We start from the raw sequence: 23,776 nt of genomic DNA on the forward strand, positions 1-23,776 counted from the left end.
ACTGAACTGAATCTAGCTAAAAAAATCAGCAAAAATTTCACTGGCCCTTGTAATATTTTAGTGTAGCTACCTGTAGGCTCTTCTTGAAGCGTAATTCAATTCCAAGCTTCAAGGGCCACTGTTTTTAATTGTTCATTCAATAAGGGAGGGCATTGTATTTGAGCTTCTATGATATCAAATTGTCTGGCGTTAGTTAACGTTTCAAAAGTAATTTGGTTTTGGGGAGTGCCAGCTCAAGCATTCTTGTTAGTATTATCTCAGGCTATATCATGAAACCACATTGTCCATTGAAGATATTCTCCTGGTTTAAGGTGAGCTTTTATTAAAACTCGCCAATCATAGAGAATAAAGTTTCCAATAGAAGATGCCACAACATTTAGAAGCTCTTTAGTAAAAGGCGAATGTGGGCCATATATAGTTATAGCCTTTTTCATTTGTTGCATGTAAAAAAAATTAATACCATCATATTGAGGTATTATGTGCCCTTGAGCATCAGGATTTCTTAAAACTGGAAAGACGGAGAAACCATTGGCATCAGAAATTTGTGATTGCAAAGCCAGTAATTCAGAGAGCCTCTGTCGCAGAGGAGAGCAAGTAAGTGTTGATTTTTTGCAAATGTGAGTCTATGCCAAGGACTTATCATTATTGTCCAGAAGAGCATTTGACACCAGGTTGGGTGTCAAAAAACGTCTCAGGAGAGTCATTATCAGAATTATTGCTGCTGCTGCTAAGTCGCTTCAGTCATGTCCGACTCTGTGCGACCCCATAGACGGCAGCCCTCCAGGCTCCCCCGTCCCTGGGATTCTCCAGGCAAGAACACTGGAGTGGGTTATCAGAATTATTAGGTTCTAGCAAAGGAGAGGCTTTTGGAGTTGTGCCTGTTGGCAGAGGAGGAGCATTTGGAGTAGTATGGGTAGGATTAGTAGGAAAATTTTGAAATATTTTATGTTGTTTTAATTGGGCCTTTTGTAAAGTATTATCATTTATTTTATATTCATATAATAAGTGTTGTGCCTGTTGTCGAATATTGGGAGGGCTAGAATTTACCTTGAAATGGCAGAATTTCAGCTTTAGTGAGAGCCCATAGGGGCCAGAAATCAACTGGAATATTTTTTCTCTGCCTGGTGGCTCGTTCAACATTTTCTTTGACCCAGTGCCAAATTTCTAAATCAAAACTGCCTTTATCAGGGAACCAAGGATTACATTTAACCACTGAAAGCAAGCCTCTATTGACTGGTACGAAAGTGAAAGTCCCTGAGCTATAAACAAATGGTGAAGTAAAGTAGAGAAATGATGGGGTTTTCCAGCCATTTGACCTGCGTCTTAGTACTTACTGACCTCAATATGTCCCGACCTCAATAGGCCCTGAGTCACTCCGTCCAAAATGCCACATATACCAGAGTCCCTGTTCAGGTGCCACTTGTTGGGGTCCTTTAATGGACCAGAACCTGGTGGTCTGGAGTTGGCAATAAGAAAGTGAAAGAGAGAGCCAGAGGGAGAGAGGGGGAGAGAGAGAGAGAGAAAGAAAGAAAGGAAGGAAGGAAGGAAGAAAGAAAGACACGGGGACCCAAGCTCTGATGGAGCAAAGGATTAGGAGCAAACACTCAAACCCCTTTTCCTAAGTGAAATTACTGAAAAACTGATGCAGAATAACTTGACAAATGAAACGCTGTCCACATCCAAATACCTGATCTTGTCCCCAGTAAAGAAATGCAGCCTGGCAGCTGTTGAATCTCTCTGTTCAGTGTGTCAAGGAAGATGATTATACTTTCAACACGGACCTGAAAAGAAGGTGAATATTTTGCACTTTTGATACTCTTAGGAACGAATAGCTTATTTGGCAAATGGTGTCTTTTTTTAAATGTTTTGTTTGTTTGTTTTGTATTGTGAAATAGGCACTGAAGTTGATGTTATTTTGTTTTAAGAATCTTATGGACTGGAAACAGAAATAAAGCTATATTAACAATAGCTATAGGCTTAAAGAATATATTGCATTGAAATCTAGTAAAATCTGTTCTAAATAAAGAAGATAAAAGTGTTCTTGTGTAACCAACCTACAGATACATAAAAATAAAAACAGCAAATTAGGTAAAACGAGGCGACAAAGAAACATATTACAAACAAGGGAACAAGATAAAACCCCAAAATGACTAAGTGAAGTGGAGATAGGCAATCTACCAATAAAGAGTTCAAAGTAATGATTGTAAAGCCATTCAAATAATTTGGGGGAAGATTGGATGAACAGAGTGAGAAGTTAGAAGTTTTTTAACAGAGTTAGAAAACCTAAAGAACTAAACAGAGATGAAGAATACAATAATTAAAATGAAAAATCACTAGAAGGAATCAACAGTACTGAACAGATCAAGGAGCTGGAATACAGAGTTGTGGAAGTCACTGAAGCTCAGCATAAAAATAAAAGTGAATAAAAAGCAATTAGGACAGCTTAAGAGACTGCTAGAACAATATCAAACATATTAACATTCACATTAAAGTGGTCCGAGAAGGAGAAGAGAGAGATAAAGACACTGAGAACATATTTGAAGATATAATAGCTAAAACTTCCCTGATCTGGAAGACAGGGAAACAGACATCCAGGTCCAGAAAGCATAGAGAATCCCAAACAGGAACCCAAAGAGGACCACACCAAGATATGCTGTAATAAAAATGGCAGAAATTATAGATAAAAAGAGACTATTAGCAGCAACAAGGGAAAAGCAACAAGTTATATATATACAAGGAACTTCTGTAAAGTTCTCATCTCCCTTTTCAGCAGAAACTCTACAGGCTAGATATATTTAAAGTAATGAAAGGGAAAAACCTACAACCAAGAATACTCTATTCAGTAAGGTCTTAAGTCAGGTTTGATAGATCAAAAGTTTTACACACAAACAAAAGCTAAAAGAGTTCAGCACCACTAAACAAGCTGTACAATAAATGCTAAAGGAACTTGTCACGGTGGAAAAGAAAAGGCCACATTAGAAACGTGAAAATTACAAAAGGAAAAATCTCATTGGTAAAGGCAAAAATACAGTAAAAGTAGTAAATCAACTATGTATAATATTAATAGGAAGGTTGAAAGACAAAAGTAATAAAATCATCTCTATTTGCAATAATTAGTTAAGGGTACACAAAACAAAAAGATGCAAAATATGATATCCAAACAGTAAATGTGGAAGGAGGGGGGCAAAAATGCAGGGTTATTAAAATATCTATATGAAATGACATGTTTACTAAACTTGTGGTCATCATTTCTAGGGAAGGTGGGTTTTTGAACTAAGTAGGAAAGGACAAATTGTGCTAGGTAGGGGGAGAATCTGCATGGGATAATGGATACATGGACATGCTGCATGAAATTACTTCTCCAGCTGGATGGCTGTTAATCAACTTGAAAATAATTCTGGCATTGCAGTGCTTTCTCTATTCAACCAGCTCTCCTGGGGAAACAGTGATGAGCCTTCATAAACATCTCTATCTCCATTGGAAATGCTTTAGAGATGGCTATCCCCACCTTTAATAACATCCTCATCATTTATCCACTATGCATATGAACAATGGCTATTTCTTTGGGAAAACTAAACACACTTCCTTCATTACCCAGCAATTTAAATGCTCTTTTTCATGATGTTTGACTCTTGTTCTAAGAGCTGGTGAAAACACTGCTGCCATTAGCTGTACCTTGCACCTCTGGGAATAGCTCTAATGTACAGAACACTGTATGAGTGGACCCAAGGTATTTAGTAACTGTAACTTAGTAAAGTCTTTAATAACTGTGACTATGAATATCTTGGCTTCCTTTCAGATTGGAATCTAAAGATAAGACAATTAAAGACAATTAAAATCCTACCCCACGAATATGCTGCTGCTGCTGCTAAGTCACATCAGTCATGTCCAACTCTATGCGACCCCATAGATGGCAGCCCACCAGGCTCCCCCATCCCTGGGATTCTCCAGGCAAGAACACTGGAGTGGGTTGCCATTTCACTTTCCAATGCATGAAAGTGAAAAGTGAAAGTGAAGTCACTCAGTTGTGTCCAACTCTTAGTGACCCCATGGACTGCAACCTAACAGGCTCCTCCGTCCATGGGAGTTTCCAGGCAAGAGTACTGGAGTGGGTTGCCTTTTCCTTCTTCATCTTGATTGTGAGGTTTATACATAGTTAGCACTGGACATGGAACAACAGACTGGTTCCAAATTGGGAAAGGAGTATGTTAAGGCTGTATATTGTCACCCTGCTTATTTAACTTATATACAGAGTACATCATGCAAAACGCCAGGCTGGATAAAACACAAGCTGGAATCAAAATTGCCAGGAGAAATATCAATAACCTCAGATACGCAGATGACACCACCCTTATGGCAGAAAGTGAAGAAGAACTAAAGAGCCTTTTGATGAAAGTGAAAGAGAAGAGTGAAAAAGTTGGCTTAAAACCCAATAGACCAAAAACAAAGATCATGGCATCTGGTCACATCACTTCATGGCAAATAGATGGGGGAAAAATGGAAACAGTGACAGACTTCATTTTGGGGGGCTCCAAAATCACTGCAGATGGTAACTGCAGCCATGAAATTAAAAGATGTTTGCTCCTTGGAAGAAAAGCTATGACCAACCTAGATAGCATATTGAAAAGCAGAGACATTACTTTGCCAACAAAGGTCTGTCTAGTCAAGCTATGGTTTTTCCAGTAGTCATGTATGGATGTGAGAGTTGGACTTTAAAGAAAGCTGAGTGCCGAAGAATTGATGCTTTTAAGCTGTGGTGTTGGAGAAGACTCTTGAGAGTCCCTTGGATTGCAAGGAGATCAAACCAGTCCATGCTAAAGAAAATCAGTCCTGAATATTCACTGAAAGGACTGATGCTGAAGCTGAAACTCCAATACTTTGGCTACCTGATATGAAGAACCGACTCATTGGAAAAGACCCTGATTCTGGGAAAGATTGAGGGCAGGAGGAGAAAGGGATGACAGAGGAGGAGATGGTTGAATGGCATCACCAACACAACGGACATGAGTTTGAGTAGACTCCTGGAGTTGGTGATGGACGGGGAGGCCCAGTGTGCTGCAGTCCATGGGGTCACAAAGAATTGGACATGACTGAGCAACTGAACTGAATATTTGTAAAAAATATAATATACCATACTTGACATTGATCAAGTACTCTGTCAACTCTTGGCTTAGAGATGACAAAACGGGTGAGGGCCAGAGAAAAATAATGACTATAATTAAATGTTTGGAAAATGGGATCCAGGACAAAAGCTATATAGGTAAATTTGAGGAAATCTAAGAGGAACTAAAAAGCCTCTTGATGAAAGTGAAAGAGGAGAGTGAAAAAGTTGGCTTAAAGCTCAACATTCAGAAAACGAAGATCATGGCATCTGGTCCCATCACTTCATGGGAAATAGATGGGGAACAGTGGAAACTGTGTCAGACTTTATTTTGGGGGGCTCCCAAATCACTGCAGATGGTGACTGCAGCCATGAAATTAAAAGATGCTTACTCCTTGGAAGAAAAGTTATGACCATCCTAGATAGCATATTCAAAAGCAGAGACATTACTTTGCCAACAAAGGTCCATCTAGTCAAGGCTATGGTTTTTCCAGTGGTCATGTATGGATGTGAGAGTTGGGCCATAAAGAAAGCTGAGTGCCGAAGAATTGATGCTTTTGAAATGTGGTGTTGGAGAAGACTCTTGAGAGTCCCTTGGACTGCAAGGAGATCCAACCAGTCCATTCTGAAGGAGATCAGCCCTGGGATTTCTTTGGAAGGAATGATGCTAAAGCTGAAACTCCAGTACTTTGGCCACCTCATGCGAAGAGTTGACTCATTGGAAAAGACTTTGTTGCTGGGAGGGATTGGGGGCAGGAGGAGAAGGGGACGACAGAGGATGAGATGGCTGGATGGCATCACTAACTCAATGGATGTGAGTCTGAATGAACTCCGGACGTTGGTGATGGACAGGGAGGCCTGGCGTGCTGCTATTCATGGGGTCGCAAAGAGTCGGACACGACTGAGCAACTGAACTGAACTGAACTGATGACTCCTGGATACCTTCCTTTATTTTTTATTTTTTTAGCTTTGAGGAAACTCAAGTATATCAGAAAATGCTTATCATCAAAATGTTATCAAAATGTAAGTGTGTGTACAAGTCCAGAGGGATTTTTGAACCCAATTGAAAATAACAGAAGGACGCTCTATAGAGATCATTTCTAAGGAGGATACACCCCATCCACTTTCCCACAATTCATTCATTCTTTCAGTAAACACTGAATGCCTACCATGTGACAGGCAATGTTCTAGGTATAGATACAAATCTCTGCCCTCTTGGAACTTACATTTCTGGGTAAAGAGAGATAGTAAACAAAAGAAACATAATGAATAGGTAAATTATAGTGTATCTTAGAAGGTGACATGAAAATAGAGCAGTTGAGGGGCCTCAGGAATGGGAAGAATGCAAATTTAAAAGCGTGGCCAGGATAGGCCTCTAATAGCAAGTGAGATGAGTAAATTGAGTAGCTAAAATGTAGAATTCTGACAACGTTAAAGGGAAAGCATGGTGATCATCATACTTTGCATTTACCCTGTGATATGCAGTTTACAACATTGCGCCAGCCAGTCAGGTGGCATGGGAGGAGTTGATGGGAGTTTGGGAAAAGGAATGGATTCTATTTTGGCCATATTAAGTTTTAAGTGCCATGTGATAGAAATAAATGATCAGCAAGGAGTTGGAAATGCAAGTCTGGAGCTTAGGAGAGACATTTGAGTTACAGCTGTCAATTTGGAATCACGAATATTGACAATGGCTGAAAGCAGTGGGGAGGTATAGGTGAGCTGGCCAAAGGAGAATAGAACGTAAAGAGGTCAATGTGAAATGTCTACATTTTAGGGGATGAAGACAAAGATACAAATCGAGAGAGTATATTTTATTCTGATCAGAGAGATAGAGAGAAGATGAGCCAGTATTGTTATCATCCTTTTATTCCTCCCTTTTTATTTCAACCTAATGTGAAATGTGGGCTTCCCTGGTGGCTCAGATGGTAGAGAATTCGCCGGCAATGCGGGAGACATGGGTTCGATCTCCGGGTTGGGAAGATTCCCTGGAAGAGGGCATGGCAACCCACTCTAGTATCCTCGCCTGGAGAATCCCCATGGACAGAAGACTGAGCTTTCTTGGTGGCTCAGACCGTAAAGAATCTGCCTGCAATGGGGGAGACCAGGATTCAATCCCTGGGTCGGGAAGATACCCCAGAAGAGGGCATGGCAACCCACTCCAGTATTCTTACCTGGAGAATCCCCATGGACAGAGGAGCCCGGCGGGCTACAGTCCATGGGGTCGCAAAGAGTCGGACACGACTGAGCGACTAGGCACACACAATGTGAAATGGTCCCCTTAGTGACAAAACACTCCCACGGCGCTACACCCCTTTGGGCGTGAATCTTTCACATAGACCACTTACAAGTAAAGAGAAGGGGACTAACTTTTACTGAGTGTACCCCGCTTGCCACGTGTTCAGGGCCTCCAAATCCTGGGTGGTTTTCCTCTACATCCCCACTAGCTCCCTCGCTTTCACACTAGTGCCTCCTTCCGTAGTGCCAGTTCCCAGTACGCTGAAGTACAAGAAAGATCAACAGAAAACAAAGAGCACAGCTTGAGGGAAAAGCAAAACAAACAAAAATCCCCGGCCGAGACATAGGGATCTGGCACTGACAGCCTCTAACTACCTCTGCAGAGTCCACTGTCCCTCTGCCCTACCCGGAACTCTCCATAGGCCCCGCCCCCGCCTCTCCGCAGGCCACGCCCCCTGCCCCGCGGCCCGCGCTCATTTGCTGGCACCTTCGTCTCCACTTCCCCATTGATCCGCCTGCGCTTCTTCTTCTACGCTCTCCACGCAGCCCCGCCTCTCCGAGAGCGGCAGCGCAGCGCAGGCCCGGCTTTTCAGCATTCCTGGACCTTTTTCCTTGTCTTTTCCCCCTTCTTCCCAGCATTCCCGTTTCCGCTTTCTCACGGCTATTCTCTTTTTCCACCTCTGAGACGCTTCGCGCCCAGGGGTTCAGTGACGTCATCTTTCTGCGCTGCGCGGACACCCGCCGGTGGAGGAAGGAACGGCTCTGCCGCTCTTCGCTTCTTTTGTTGGGCTGCTCTTTCGGAGTCATGGCGCCGTCGCTATGGAAGGGGCTGGTGGGCATCGGCCTCTTTGCCCTAGCCCACGCGGCCTTTTCCGCTGCGCAGCGTAAGTGCCTGGGGGACAGGGACAGCTCCCATGCGGGACTCTGCGGGCGGCGTGTGGGCGCACCCAAAAAGGAGTGTCGGACCGAGTGGCCCAGAAACGGTCATTTGAGACCTTAGAGTTTGGGGTGACTGTGAGAAGCGGTGCGGGGCTCCCCGGTGGAAAGCTTGGAGTCTTGAGTTTGAGGAGAGTGGGGCAACTGGGATTATAGCAGGGTTGGAAGGGGATGTTGGGGAGAGGGGATCGGTGGGCTGCAGGGTGGGCAGAAAGGGAGCCTTTCCGGGAATCTGGGACAAGTGTTGTCAGATCCATCGCGGGGCTGGTAAAGTGTCAGATCGAGGACCTCAGATGCTCATGGTTCCATGACAACTAGGTGGACAGCGTCTTGGGCACTCCTGGGTTTTCCAGGAGGACTGGGAAGTTGGGTGACCACTTGCCTCTGGGAGGCACTGTGATATGGGGCAAAGAGCACCGGGCTGGGAGACTGGAGGGCTGGTTCTTAAAAACTTGCTTTACCGATAAATCTGTGACCTTGGGCATATCATATCCCTTCTCTGATGCTTCATTGAGGTGGATTTTAATTCTTGCCCTTTCTATGTCAAAGAGTGATTGGGAAGTTTAAGAAAAAAGCAAAGTAAAAGTACTTTATCATACATATAGATTGTATTGTCAAGAAGAAACAGACTCCAGCAGAGGATGCAGTGCAATGAGACGGTTGATCTGTTTTGAGGTCTTCCTTCTCTCCTAGACCAAGGGTTAGCAAACTCTAGCATGTGGGCCAAATGCAGCCTCCCTCTTGTTTTTGCAGTTAGCTAAGAATGTTTTTAGAGTTTTAATTTGTTGGGGGGGGGAAGCAAAGGAATATCATTTTATGATCCATGACAGTTATATAAAATCCACGTTTCAGTGTCCATCGGTTTTATTGGCACACAGTCATGCCCGTTTAGGTATTTTCTGGCTGCTTTCTAAGGGCAAAGTTGAATAGTTGCAACGGAGATAGTAAAGCCTGCAAAGGCTAAAATATTTATTATCTGACCCTTTACAGGAAAAGTTTTCTGATCTCTTTTGTAAACTATAGAGCCCATGAGGGCAGGGACGATGTATATTTGTTCATTGCTGTAATCTCAGTGCCCAGCATAATGTTCCCTACAGTAGTTACTCAATAAATTTGTTGAAGGGGGGAAATTCAGAGTTGAACTTTTTTCCTTTATTTGCTAGATTACTTTCCATCTTCAGGAATAAAGTGGAAAATGAAATGTGAATTCCTTCAAAGCTCCAGTTTTCAAGATAAAATCTTTCGTTCTATGTATTATGTATACGGTAATTAAAATGATCAAATTATTAAAATTACATTTTTAGATACATGTATTATGACAACGTTTCTCTTGACAGAAATTCAGCTTTAATTTTTAAAAAAATTTTTTTGAAAATTTAGATTTACAGAAAGGTTACAAAGATAGTGCAAATAGTTACTGTATTCTCACCCAGTTTCCCTCATTGGTAACATCTTACATTACTATGGTATGATATCACAACTAGGAAACTGACATTGGTATATTACTATTAAGTACAGCCTAGCTTTTATTTGGATTTCACCAGTTTTCCCATTAATGTCTTCTTTCTATTCCAAGAATCAATCCAGGATATCACATTACATTTAGTCCTCATGTTTTCCCAGGCTCCTTTCTCTGTGACAGTTTCTGCAAAACTCCTGTCTTTAATGATGACAATAATAATAGCTTACCATGTGCCAGGCACTGAACTAAGCACTTTATGTGTATTGTGTAATTCAATCCTTCCAAAATCCCTGTGAAGTGAAGTGAAGTCGCTCAGTCGTGTCCGACTTTTTGCAACCCCATGGACTGTAGCCTACCAGGCTTCTCTGTCCATGGGATTCTCCAGGCAAGAATAGATATTATTGTTATTATCACCTTTGAAAGATGAAGAAATTGAGCCATGCTGCTAGGAAACTTGCACAAAATTACAAAGATGATAAATGAGGAGGCTGGGCTTCAAATATAAGCAGTTTGATTCTAGAGCCTATGTGCTACATTGCTTGGTAAAATTCAGTCTTGAGTAATTGGTTGAAATTGTGATGTGCTTAGGTGCTAGAAGGTGCAGTGATGTCCTGAGGGAGTTCAGAGTCAAATGGAGAAACAAGTGATTCAAGCAGCAGTCACCATAAAGTGATGTAGATGCTAAAAGTAAAGATACATGGAGATGGGAGCAGTTGTTCTTTGGAGGTGGGGGAAGGGGTTAAGAGGTACCTAGAGCCTTGCTGATAAGTGTGGTCAATAGACCAACATCTCTAAGTCATCTGGGACCTTGTCAGAAATGCAGAAACTCAGACCCCACCTCAGATCTGTGGAATCCGAATCTGCATTTTAATAAGATCCCCAGGTGATTGTATGCACATTCATTTGAGAAGCGCTGCCCTAGAGGAGATTAGGATACAGTGGTACTGTGTCATTTTCTACTATAGACTTCAGCTGTAAAATATTACAGTCCTAGAGCAAGGAGACTGGAAAAGGCAATGGCACCCCACTCCAGTACTCTTGCCTGGAAAATCCCATGGATGGGGGAGCCTGGTAGGCTGCAGTCCATGGGGTTGCGAACAGTCGGACATGACTGAGTGACTTCATTTTCACTTTTCACTTTCATGCATTGGAGAAGGAAATGGCAACCCACTCCAGTATTCTTGCCTGGAGAATCCCAGGGACGGGGGAGCCTGGTGGGCTGCCGTCTATGGGGTCACACAGTGTCAGACACAACTGAAGTGACTTAGCAGCAGCAGCAGCAGAGCAAGGAAACATGACAGAAGTCCAACCCTTTCGTTTTACAGGTGAGGAATGTCCTACTAAGGTAGGGTTAGAGTCAGATTAGGCTTCAAGCAAAGAAAGGTAGCTGGGAATTGGACAGTAGGAAGGTAGCCAAAACCTACACTGCCATTGGTTTAATTTTTCTTTTACACTTGTCCTTGTGATGAAACTTGTGAGATAAAACTTCAGAAATGTCTCTAAACACATTCTCTTTTAAGAGTCAGTGAGTGCATGCTTGCTCACAATTTGAATTTTTAAGCATGGTATATTAAGTAGAGGGCTTCCTTGGTGGCTCAGTTGGTAAAGAATCCACCTGCAATGCGGGAGACCTGGCTTTGATCCCTGAGTTGGGAAGGTCCCCTGGAGGAGGGCATGGCAACCCACTCCAGTATTCTTGCCTGGAGAATCCCTAAGGACAGAGGAGCCTGGCGGGCAGTAGTCCATGGGATCACAAAGAGTCTAAGACAACTGAGTGACTAAGCACAACACATACTAAGTAGAGACTGCTAGGTTCCTCTAGAATTAGGATTTTGTGTTTTTATGTGAGATGAGAATGCCTTGTGGCATTTATCACTGCAGTAGGACCTCTTTACAATGCTCATGTTGGAAAGAGACCAGTATTACCGTGGAGGCTAATTGTATCTTGTCAGATTGTGGCAGCAGGTAGCACCCCATGGTGCTGTGGCATGTTCATCTTTGCTGTGATGAACTTTATTTTGGCAGAGCACCTATCCTGTATCTCCTTTGATTCTCATATTATTCCCATTTTTACTGATGCAGAAACCTAGGCAGTGAAAGGTTACTATATTCTCAGGCACATTCCCCCTCTCTTTCCTACATTGTAACACTCTGAGATTGAGATACATTGAATGAGATTATGATAAAGTGAAGAGCTGGTATTATGATCCAGGCTTTTCAACTTCCAAACCTTGATACTTTTCCTTCATACCCTTCTGCCTCCTGAGGCTAAGGCAGTAGCAGAATTATAATTGAATCATAGAAGCAGAAATTGATGTACAGGAATTACTCCAATTCCAGTGCTGCCCCAGCATATTCTCTTGAGAAAAACATTTTCATAGCAATATTACTTTGTCCATATTATGTAATGGTAGCGCTATTTTAGAGTTGAGATTTTTCTGTAGACTTAATTTTTAAATGTGATTTCTTTGGTCAGTTAGTGAAAGAATTTAAGAGAATTCTAGTTTTCCTGTAATAATGAAAGAAAAGTTGTTTAGGTATTTCTTCCTTATGTTTGCTCACTTTTCACTCTTCCGTTTTATAGGATGAGAAAGCAGGTCACGATGGGAATAAAATAGTTCAAGATCAGACTGACTGCCTTAGAAGATAGAGGTTTTTGAGGAATCCAGGATTAGCATTGTTTCTTTTAGCATATGTCAGTTGCTTCTTTGGTATATTGATTTGCTTGCATTTTAAGAAAAATGGGCTACAGTTTTCCTTAATGGTGTGCTTCTGGTTTATAGATCGTTCTTACATGCGATTAACAGAAAAGGAAGATGAATCACTGCCAATAGATGTAAGTTGGTCATTTATATTCCATTGAAATATATATAACCAAATCACTTTGTTGTATACCTGAAACTAACACAACATTGTAAATCAGCTATACTTCAATAAAAATATATATTTATATACAGTTTAAAAATTAGCCACATAGCTTAAAATGTATTTTAAAAAATTTTTTATTTTTTATTCTCTTAATTTTCCAGACATGAAATAACATCTGTTATATACTTTTTGTCACTCATTATAAAGCCCAAAGATGTAGAAACAAAATATTTCTGTTTGGTTTCTAGAACTTGGTTTATTTATTTTTTTTGGCTGTGCCTCACAGCCTGTGGGATCTTAGTTTCCCAACCATGGATGAAACCAGGCCCCTGGAATGGAATTGTGGAGTGCTAAACACTGGACCATGGGGGAAGTCCCTAGAACTTAGTTTAAATAGTCTTTCTAGAAGTTGCTCTGTCCATAGTCTGAGATGAACTTAACAAGTTGATTATTTGACTTTATCTTTTTTTGGCTGCACCTCGAGGCCTGCAAAATCTTAGTTCCCTGACCAGGGATTGAACCTGTGTCCCCTGCAGTGGAAGCATGGAGTCTTAACCACTGGACCACCAGGGAAGTCCCCCCTTTTTAAAAATCTTATATTTTTTAGAAAAGTTTCTTTTATATATAAAATTTAAAAACAAGTAAAACTAACAAAACATTGTTTAGGGGCATACACACACAGATTTTAAAAAATAAGAAGTGCTTCTTTTTTTAAAGTTGGAATAATATGTGAACTTCACTCACAGTTTTTTATCTTTACTGGATTTTTTTTTTTTTTTTGGCCGTGCCTTGTGGCTTGCGAGGATCTTAGTTCCCTGACCAGGGATCAAACCTATGCCTTCTGCAGTGGAAGTGCAAAGTCCTAACCACTGTACTGCCAGGGAATCCCTCCCCCCCACCTTTTTTTGATCTTTCTTGGATTTTTAAAGTACAAAAATAGTAAGTTCTTTGTAGAATCAAACAGTAAGTGTCAAAAGTAAAATTGACCCCATATATTAAAAAAAAAAAATACTGACCCATTGCTCACAGTTCTACTTCAGTTCCCAACAGTTTGTTTAGTTTTCTTCTATGCATAAACAACATTGTTTGTGTGTATATAGTTTTATGTAACCAAAACACACAGAATTTTTCTTTTAAAAAAGTTACTGTGTTTATATGTGTGTACTTTTATAACTAGCTTTTTTATTGATTTATCTTGACATATTTTCATGACAGCTCAGAATTACCACATCCTTGTTAATGATGTCTATGATTGCATTGTATGAAATAGGTCTCGGTACACTGATGATGGGGATGTAAACCAGCATAACATATGACATTAGATTTTGATTTAGAAAATTAGAGTAATAGCTTGTGGCTAATTTTAACTTTGTCTGTAATTCAAGATATGGTAAATGTGACTATTAATTCATTCTTTTGTTACCTTTGTTTTTGTGGTAGCTGCATACACACATACATACACATGCACATGTGTATATGCACTCATTTATATCTGTTTAAAATAATTTTCTTCTGTTTACAAATGGAAAAATTTGATAAATACAGATAGTTACAATCAGGAAAATAAAATATGCCTGTAATCCCATGTTGGTTAATATCAAACACTGCAAATTTTTGCTTACATGCTTGCACAACCTCTTTGGAAAGCAGTTTGGTATTACCTAATAAAGTTGAATTTGTGTATACTCTCACGCCTGTGATGGTATTCCCTTGTGTTAGGAGACATACACAAAGATATCCATCCTGACTTTGTAAAAGTTACAGACAGGAAAGAGCTCACATAGCTATCAACAGTGGATAGATAAATTGTGGAAATTTCATGTAATGAAATATAGTGAAAATGAATGGACTATAATAACTATATACCACAATAGGCAGGAATCTCACCAAAAGAAAAAAAAGCTCAAATGGGAAAAAGTAAGCAATGTATGTTTTAGATGTACACATAGAGCTGGTAAAATAAGTAAAAGCAAGGAACTGATGAATACACGATTGGGGCTAATAGTTAACTGGCAGGGAGGGTGAGGGATATAACTGGAGAGGGATACCTGGGCCTTGAAAGGGACTGGTAATGTTCTTTTTTAGGCTGGGTAGTGGGTAAGGGCAGAGAAGGCAATGGCAACCCACTCTAGTACTCTTGCTTGGAAAATCCCATGGATGGAGGAGCCTGGTGGGCTGCTGTCTATGGGGTCGCACAGAGTCGGACACGACTGAGCGACTTCACTTTCACTTTTCACTTTCATGCACTGGAGAAGGAAATGGCAACCCACTCCAGTGTTCTTGCCTGGAGAATCCCAGGGGTGGGGGAGCCTGGTGGGCTGCCGTCTATGGGGTGACACAGAGTCGGACACGACTGAAACGACCTAGCAGCAGCAGCAGCAGCAGCAGTGGGTAAGGGGTGTTGTTTTTTTCTTTTTAATACTCTGTGTTATTTAACACTAATACATTAAAACATTTATAGTTGCTCTTAGAAGTTGGTCATAGTTGATAACCGAGTTCTGAATGGCCCAGTACCTGTTTTGCTATTTGAGCAGAACCCAGACATGTTGTTGCAGCTGATCCACAGAACTTATAGAAGATACTATTGTGTTTGAGTCCAAATCATTTAAAGTGAGAATTGATTCCTTGATAGCATCTGGGAGAAATACCTGATAGAGGCTAGAAACGGAGAGAAAATTGTAAATTTTCATAATATTTGTTTGTTGTTGAGTAATCTTAATCTTTATACTCACAGATAGTTCTTCAGACACTTCTGGCCTTTGCAGTTACCTGTTATGGTATAGTTCATATTGCAGGGGAGTTTAAAGACATGGATGCCACTTCAGAACTAAAAAATAAGTAAGTCTTTTCCTTTTCATAGAAATTTAATTTCATGGGGGTTTTGCTTCATTTACATAGTTTAAAATTATGTTTTCTGGTATATAAAAGTTGGTTTTGTTTTTACATTTTGGTCATGCAGTTTGTATGAGTAATGAGGTAAAAAAAATGAGTCAGTGTTTGATTTGACAGGAAAAATGGAAGTTGAATGACAGACTGTTGACATTAGAATAAGATGTTATATTATGGTTGCTTAAAATTACTTGTTTGTTGGTTGGATAAATGGATGAAAATAGATATATAAGGAAGATATTCCCTCAGGAATGTTTTCCTTCTTTCCTCCCCTTCTTCCCTCTCCTCTACCCCCTCCTCCACCCCTCACCACTTTGCTTCCCTGTCTCCTTTCTCTTTTCCTTCCCTTGCCCTCCCTCCCTCCCTTTTTCCACTTTTTATCCTCTTGTCCCAGCTTAGTCTTTGGAAGATTAAGGGGTTTTATGTTTCCTCTATCCCTTGAACCTAGTCTGTGACATAAACTCTGCTCTCAGGCCCTTTTCTATCCTTGGACTAAAGTATATTTGTTATTCTGCTTTGTTTTTTCCTCCTATACTACTTCTAAGCTATTTTCATGAGCTTTGCTTGCTTTACTTTTCTATATTGCTTACTTTCATAGAATCATCCTTTAGCTTTGTTCAATTCAATCTCTGGACTTCACCCACATTCTTGATCCTAGAAATTTTAACACAGTATTTCCCTAGAAGAATTCACAGTACATATTTATGTGTTACAGGAAATTCACTGCCTTTTTACTTTTACTTTTAAATTTATATTTCATATAGTCACATGTCAGGCTTCCCTTTTATGTGGGGGTATGCTTGGATTTTTAGGTGGGCTGACTTTGAGGTTTGAGTTTTTATCAAAAGAAGAGTTCTCTTTCCTTCCAGGAAATTAATATTTAAAAACAAATCAACACCAAAAGCTGTACACTTCAGTGTTTGTGAACTTTTTTTAGACTACATATATCTCGCTGGAAAGAAGAAAAGAATACTCCACTATCACCACCCACTACTGTTCTTACAAAGAGTCTACCAGGAATCACAGGCGAGGGGCCAAGAAAGAAAGCAGTAAAGCAGAATGGCATTAAGTAGGTGGTAGCAAAATACATGAATTTAGTACACGGCAGCAAAATATACAGGTTTGGACAACAGTGGGTACAGAAGGGCCGAAAGGAATCTTTCATTGTACTTGATTCTTGCAAGACAGATCAAGTGAGAATAATCAAAGGTACAATCTATGTACTGTTGTGTTTTTTTTTAAGGACTATTTGATATGGGCTAGTGGTAGATTCATAGAGGTGATTAAAGTTGAGTGATTATTTGTTTTCATAGTTATCCTGGAAGGAATGCCTGAATTAAAAATTTTCAAGGGTATTATGTTGCTTTTCCAGGTTTCTTATTTTCATTGTACAGGCAAAAAGTGAATACAGTATGATTACCAATTATAGTCTAATTTTATGGATTTAAACTTAGTTAAAAATACAACCCATAGCAAATTCATAATTTATTAGAAGCCTAATTATTTTCAAATAGGCTTTTATCAAGGTTTATCTAAAATTGATGCTTTTCTTTTTTTAAGGACATTTGATACACTAAGGAATCACCCATCATTTTATGTATTTAATCATCGTGGTCGAGTACTGTTCCGGCCTTCGGATACAACAAATTCTTCAAACCAAGATGCATTGTCCTCTAACACATCATTGAAGTTACGAAAACTTGAATCACTGCGTCGTTAAGATTTTTACAAATTATAATAACAGGACAGGACACAAAGCTGGAATATTGGAGTTTGGGATACAAAACACTCCCCCATCAGTATTTATATTGATCGCTCAGACCTAATTAAAAAAGTCCACGACCCTTATTTGTATACTGTTAATCAAGTCATTAATGCAGTATAAGTTATCTGTGAAATGAGTCTTTGATCTTTCATAGAGAGAATTCTTTTTTCATTTAAAACAAATTCACATTTTTTGTAAAAGTCACTGTTTTGAGCACATTTCTTTGAAAAATGTTGATGGTTTTGTAATTATTTATTTTCTTAGATTTCTTTTGCACTACAGTTTTTAGGATCCTTTTGGAAATAGTGTGACTACTGCATTTTGCAGCATGAATGATAGTAAATGGTCTTAAGTTCTTAACAACAAATGGATTTCTCTAAAGAGACCAAAATGGTGACTTATCAGTTTTTCTTATGCCCCCTAAAAAGTGGCTCTGCTTCAGCAGATACTTGCCAGTTTTTAATTTATCCATGACTTCTCACCCTACCCCACTCCCATATACCTCCTAACATTAGCTGTCTTGTTTCATCACTTCTCCAGGGTTCAGTGTGCAGTGAGCAATTTTTGTGTCAGAAATCCCTTGTCATAACAAATAGATTTAACAAACTCAACTTACGTAAAGCTACCTGTGTTCTCTTCATATATCTGTAAAAAGATGTCCCTAATTGATTATGTAGTGTAAGGATAGTTGAAGATAGACCAGAAAGACTATCTGTGACTTAATTATTCTGCCTATGTAGAACAGTGATCACTGAAGAAAACTAATTAGTTGTTACTAGCCAGTTTAACTTATTCAAAGCCTCTGTTATTTTATTGCATACTAAACTAGTGAATTGGTTGGAGAAGGCAATGGTACCCCACTCCAGTACTCTTGCCTGGAAAATCCCATGGACCGAGGAGCCTGGTAGGCTGCAGTCCATGGGGTCGCGAAGAGTCGGACATGACTGAGTGACTTCACTTTGACTTTTCACTTTCATGCATTGGAGAAGGAAATGGCAACCCACTCCAGTATTCTTGCCTAGAGAATCCCAGGGATGGGGGAGCCTGGTGGGCTGCCGTCTATGGGGTCACACAGAGTCAGACATGACTGAAGCAACTTAGCAGCAGTGAATTAGTAAGAATAAAGGAAACCTTATTAAAGGTAGATTTCAATGAAATTGGGCCAAATATGTTCTAAATATTTGGCACTAATATCTTTTAATTTAAAAATTAAGGTCGTAGCTTCCAATTTGTAGCAGACTTGGAGTTTTCTGTCTTCATTTTATGTTGCTGAAGGTGAGGATGAGGGTACAGACTAGAATTTTTTTAGAAATAACAATTTTAGGGAAATTTGGCTAGCTCTTTGATCTGCTGGAAGCTTAACATTTCTTGGTAGAGAAGGTTGCTTTTGTTGAATTGTACAGGTGTAAAGGGAATTTAAATTTAAAAAGGAAATGTGCTTTAGGCAAGAATCATAAGATGCCCTTATCCTTGATGGCTTTTTTTCTGCTAGTAGTGAACCTCAGCTCTTCTGCCTGGTAACACACAGCCCAAAGTACAAGATTATTTTGTCATTGGGTTTTTAATCATTGTTTAGTTTTGTTTTGCTAACCTTTTAATCATTGTTTAGTTTTGTTTTGCTAACCCAATCTATCTGTGGAACACTGACTCTGCTCTCTAAGGAGAGCAAAGTTAGAAATCGAAAATAATTTAGAAATGAGTTTAAAATGTGAAGTCAGGAGTTAAAGTGGTCATATAAATCAAAGTAGTGTACGAGAAACAAACTCCTTCCATCATGCCTGTCTACCGTTTCCATAGGTATGACTTGATTTGCAAGAGCCTCTTGTTTTCTTCTCTTTTGAGGCCTGTCTTCCTTTCCTAGTATGTTTTTATAATAAATTTATTAAGATATAAATCACGTACCTTACTATTCACCCATCTAAAGGGTACAATTCAGTGGTTTTATAATATATTCGCAAAGTCGTGCAACCATGATCACAGTCAATTTGAGAATGTTGCTGTCACCCCAGAAAGAAACCCTGTACCCTTTAGTAGTCACCTGTCCTTTCCTCCCAGTGCCTCCCAACCCTGAGCAACTAATCTTTCTGTCTGTATAGGTTTGTCTCTTCTGGTCATTGAATATGATTGGATTCTCATAGTATCTGATCTTTCGTGGCTGGCTTCCCAAATATTGTTTAGTTCTATGTGGAGTGAGAACTTCTCATGTTAAGAACTGTGAATTCTCTGAAAGGAGGTGGTTGGTAAGAATCAGTAGGTGTAAGGAGGCAAGGTCAGATTCCTAACAAGTTTCTCAGTCAGTCGGATGCTGAATAGGTTTTTGTTTTTTTTTTCCAGAACCAAGCATTCATGATATGTTAATATAATTGTTTGTCTAGTCTCTAGAATGGATATTGAAATCTTTGCCTGCTCAGGAAAGTCTTGCTAAAAATGATGCCAAATAATATGGCAAGTAATTGACATAGCAGACTTCAGTCATGTCTAATTTTGCTAGGAGCTTGTATACCTCTGGTCAGGTGAGCTTCCCAAATTTTTAATTTCCTCCAGTGAATTTATGCTATCTTTTTAAAGTATGTACCATAGGATTGGGGTGATTTGGATGCAGCATAACAGTGCTAAATAGATTAAGTTCAGAAGTTTTTTGTAATGCTATGAGGCAGTACTAAGGTAGCCAAAAATGTAGTGATGTGAGCAAATTAAGCCTGCAGCTGACTATGATTTCAGTGACATTCAGAAGTGTGTACTGTTGAAGGCTCTCTAGAATATAGGAAGGCTCACTTAATCAAGGAAGCAGCCGAATGCTATGGCCTAGTGACCCAGCTGCAGAAAATGCAGGTCGGCGAATTGGAGGCTGTGAAGCTCTGTAACTACCTAATGATTGTTTCCTGAGCATTGTGGCTTATTTTTGAGTGGCATGACAGCATCCCCTGGTTGTATGTGGCCTGTTTTCCATGATGTATTGAGTAGTGTTGTTTGTTGTGAGCATCAATGCCTGTAACACCAAGCTGAACACATTCTTTTGGATATGTTTCCTCTCTTTAAATGATCTTGCCCTGTCCAATAAATAAATGATTGTCTCACCCTGTTTTTGGTAGTGGTTTTTTTTTGTTGTTTTGTTTGTTTGTTTGTATGTTTTACTTTTAATCTCATTTTCTTCTGCTTCTCTGTCCCCAGAAAAATGTAAGATTTAATTTTAACAACTGTATTTTTCCCAGTGTGATGCTTTTACTAAATTCAATGGATACTTTACTTTTCATTATACATGTAAAGTCTTACTGCAATTTTATGCTCTTTTAGAGTTGAAATAGAATGTATAATCTCATTTATATTTGTATTTATGAATTATCAAATACCCTTTGGAGTACAAGAAGATTGGTCTTCAAGTAGCAGTGTCTAATCATTCCAGTACAAATTTGTTATATAGCCAAACTGCTATTACAGAAATGGCAATTTATACTTAACAGGAAATCATTATGATTAAAGCATCAAGGGGAAAATCTAAAGTTTAATCCAAGAGGAAGTTCTGATTCTAAAAGCATGGCACTTATCTGCAGTAGTTTGAAAGATAGCACTATCACTATTCAAATCTACGTAGGAATATCTCAAAATAACCTACTAATCAAGTATTCTTTTAAAAAGAAAAAGAATATATGCACATGGCAAAAAAAATCAGATGGTACAGAAAGAGATTAAAACTTGCTCCCTTTCTTCCTGCTCCTAATAACCTCTCTCCAAAGGTAACTAGCTTTAAGTGTCTTGTATATTCTTTCAGGAAAAAAATAATTTGCCAGCAAGTATATAAATAAAAAGTTTTTTTACATTAATGGAATCAGACTGTATACAATCTGTACCTTGCTTTTTTTTGCTGTGTCTTATAAGATCTTTCTGTATCTGTATATATAGAAATACCTCATTCTTTTTAATGACTGTGTGGTATTCTACTATATATTATGTTATAAATGTTAAAACATATAGACTTCCAGGTTGTTGGCAGTATTTTATTGTTGATAAACCATATTGTGATGAATTTACTTGTACATATAATGAGTTTAACCTAACAAGGTTAATTCCTAGTAATAGAATTGCTGGGTCAAAGGATAGTTTTCATTTTCAGGTCAGTTGGTATTGCCAAACTGATCTCCAGAAATCTGCCTAATTATACTTCCACATATAATGTATAAGGATAATTATTTATGAGGCCCTTACCAATATTGGGTACTCAGCTTTTTAAAATTTGATCATCTGAAAGTGAATAAATGGTACTTTGCATCTTAATGAAGTTGTAATGCATTTTAATGAAGGAGATGGAACACATTTTCATGTTTATTGGTTACTTATATTTCATTATCTGTGAACTGTGGTCCTGTTCTGTTTTTGATTCGATTTGTTTTTATTAGTTTGTATGAGCCTTTTGTATGCTAAGAAAATTGGTCTATTGTCTTATGTTTAATAATATTTTCCTGAGTTTTATTTATTTATGTAGTTAAACTTACCAGTCTTTACGGCTTCTGGGATTTGTGCCTTGATTTAGAAAGGCCTTTACATTTAAGAATAAATTTCATATATTTTTTCAGTATTTTAAAGTTTTTTTTTTAACTTTTAAATCTTTGATTCATTGGAATTTAGGTGTAAAGAGTGAACTAAGGATTCAACATTTTTCTTTTCCAAATAGCTGTCTGGTTGTCCCAACCCTATTTATTGACTTTTTCCACACTGATTTGAAAAACCATCCCTTGTATATTGTTTGCATATATATTTAGATTTGTTTCTGAACTCTACATTCTTTTCCAAAACTTACCAGTCTTTTAATTACTTTAAGTTGTTATACATTTTCATATTAGGCTTCGCTAATTATATCACATTATTATTAATTTCAGCATGTTTTCCTAGTTATTCTTGAATTTTTATATTTCTAGAAAAACTTTCAGTTCAGTTCAGTCACCCAGTCATGTCCGACTCTTTGCAACCCCATGAATTGCAGCACGCCAGGCCTCCCTGTCTATCACCAACTCCCAGAGTTCACTCAAACTCACGTCCATCAAGTCCGTGATGCCATCCAGCCATCTCATCCTATGTCGTCCCCTTCTCCTCCTGCCCCTAGTCCCTCCCAGCATTAGAGTCTTTTCCAATGTGTTAACTCTTCACATGAGGTGGCCAAAGTACTGGAGTTTCAGCTTTAGCATCAGTCCTTCCAAAGAAATCCCAGGACTGATTTCCTTTAGAATGGACTGGTTGGATCTCCTTGCAGTCCAAGGGACTCGCAAGAGTCTTCTCCAACAACACAGTTCAAAAGCATCAATTCTTCAATGCTCAGCTTTCTTCACAGTCCAACTCATATCCATACATGACTACTGGAAAAACCATAGTCTTGACTAGATGGACCTTTGTTGGCAAAGTAATATCTCTGCTTTTGAATATGCTATCTAGGTTGGTCATAACTTTCCTTCCAAGGAGTAAGTGTCTTTTAATTTCATGGCTGCAGTCACCATCTACAGTGATTCTGGAGCCCCAAAAAATAAAGTCTGACACTGTTTCCACTGTTTCCCCATCTATTTCCCATGAAGTGATGGGACCAGATGCCATGGTGTTAGTTTTCTGAATGCTGAGCTTTAAGCCAACTTTTTCACTCTCCTCTTTCACTTTCATCAAGAGGCTTTTTAGTTCCTCTTCACTTTCTGCCATAAGGGTGGTGTCATCTGCATATCTGAGGTTATTGATATTTCTCCCAGCAATCTTGATTCCAGCTTGTGCTTCCTCCAGCCCAGCGTTTCTCATGATGTGCTCTGCATATAAGTTAAATAAGCAGGGTGACAATATACAGCCTGGACGTACTCCTTTTCCTATTTGGAACCAGTCTGTTGTTCCATGTCCAGTTCTAACTGTTGTTTCCTGACCTGCATATAGGTTTCTCAAGAGGCAGGTCAGGTGGTCTGGTATTCCCATCTCTTGAAGAATTTTCCACAGTTTATTGTGAGCCACACAGTCAAAGGCTTTGGCATAGTCAATAAAGCAGAAAGAGATGTTTTTCTGGAACTCTCTTGCTTTTTCCATGATCCAGAGGATGTTGGCAATTTGATCTCTGGTTCCTCTGCCTTTTCTAAAACCAGCTTGAACATCTGGAAGTTCACAGTTCACATATTGCTGAAGCCTGGCTTGGAGAATTTTAAGCATTACTTTCCTAGCGTGTGAGATGAGTGCAATTGTGAGGTAGTTTGAGCATTCTTTGGCATTGCCTTTCTTTGGGATTGGAATGAAAACTGACGTTTTCCAGTCCTGTGGCCACTGCTGAGTTTTCCAAATTTGCTGGCATATTGAGTGCAGCTCTTTCACAGCATCATCCTTCAGGATTTGAAATAGCTCAACTGGAATTCCATCCCCTCCACTAGCTTTGTTCGTAGTGATGCTTTCTAAGGCCCACTTGACTTCACATTCCAGGATGTCTGGCTCTAGGTGAGTGACCACACCATCGTGATTATCTGGGTCATGAAGCTCTTTTTTGTACAGTTCTGTATTCTTCCCA

General features: G+C 39.3%; 1 protein-coding gene across 2 annotated transcripts; it reads left to right on the plus strand.

The window, feature by feature from the left end:
• Positions 1-7,816: 7,816 nt before the first annotated feature.
• MMGT1 (membrane magnesium transporter 1) lies at positions 7,817-20,341 on the plus strand. Of its 2 annotated transcripts, none has more exons than XM_070290691.1 (4): positions 7,817-8,223; positions 12,521-12,573; positions 15,340-15,443; positions 17,055-20,341. In XM_070290691.1, the coding sequence occupies exons 1-4, from the start codon at positions 8,145-8,147 to the stop codon at positions 17,212-17,214; spliced, it is 396 nt and encodes a 131-aa protein (XP_070146792.1). In that variant the 5' UTR covers positions 7,817-8,144; the 3' UTR covers positions 17,215-20,341. The 2 variants fall into 2 exon arrangements, with proteins under 2 accessions (XP_070146792.1, XP_070146793.1); XM_070290692.1 differs by lacking the exon at positions 7,817-8,223 and adding an exon at positions 10,670-11,062.
• Positions 20,342-23,776: the final 3,435 nt, after the last annotated feature.

The sequence above is a fragment of the Ovis canadensis genome, chromosome X (genome assembly GCF_042477335.2).
Source record: "Ovis canadensis isolate MfBH-ARS-UI-01 breed Bighorn chromosome X, ARS-UI_OviCan_v2, whole genome shotgun sequence".
NCBI lineage: Eukaryota > Metazoa > Chordata > Mammalia > Artiodactyla > Bovidae > Ovis > Ovis canadensis.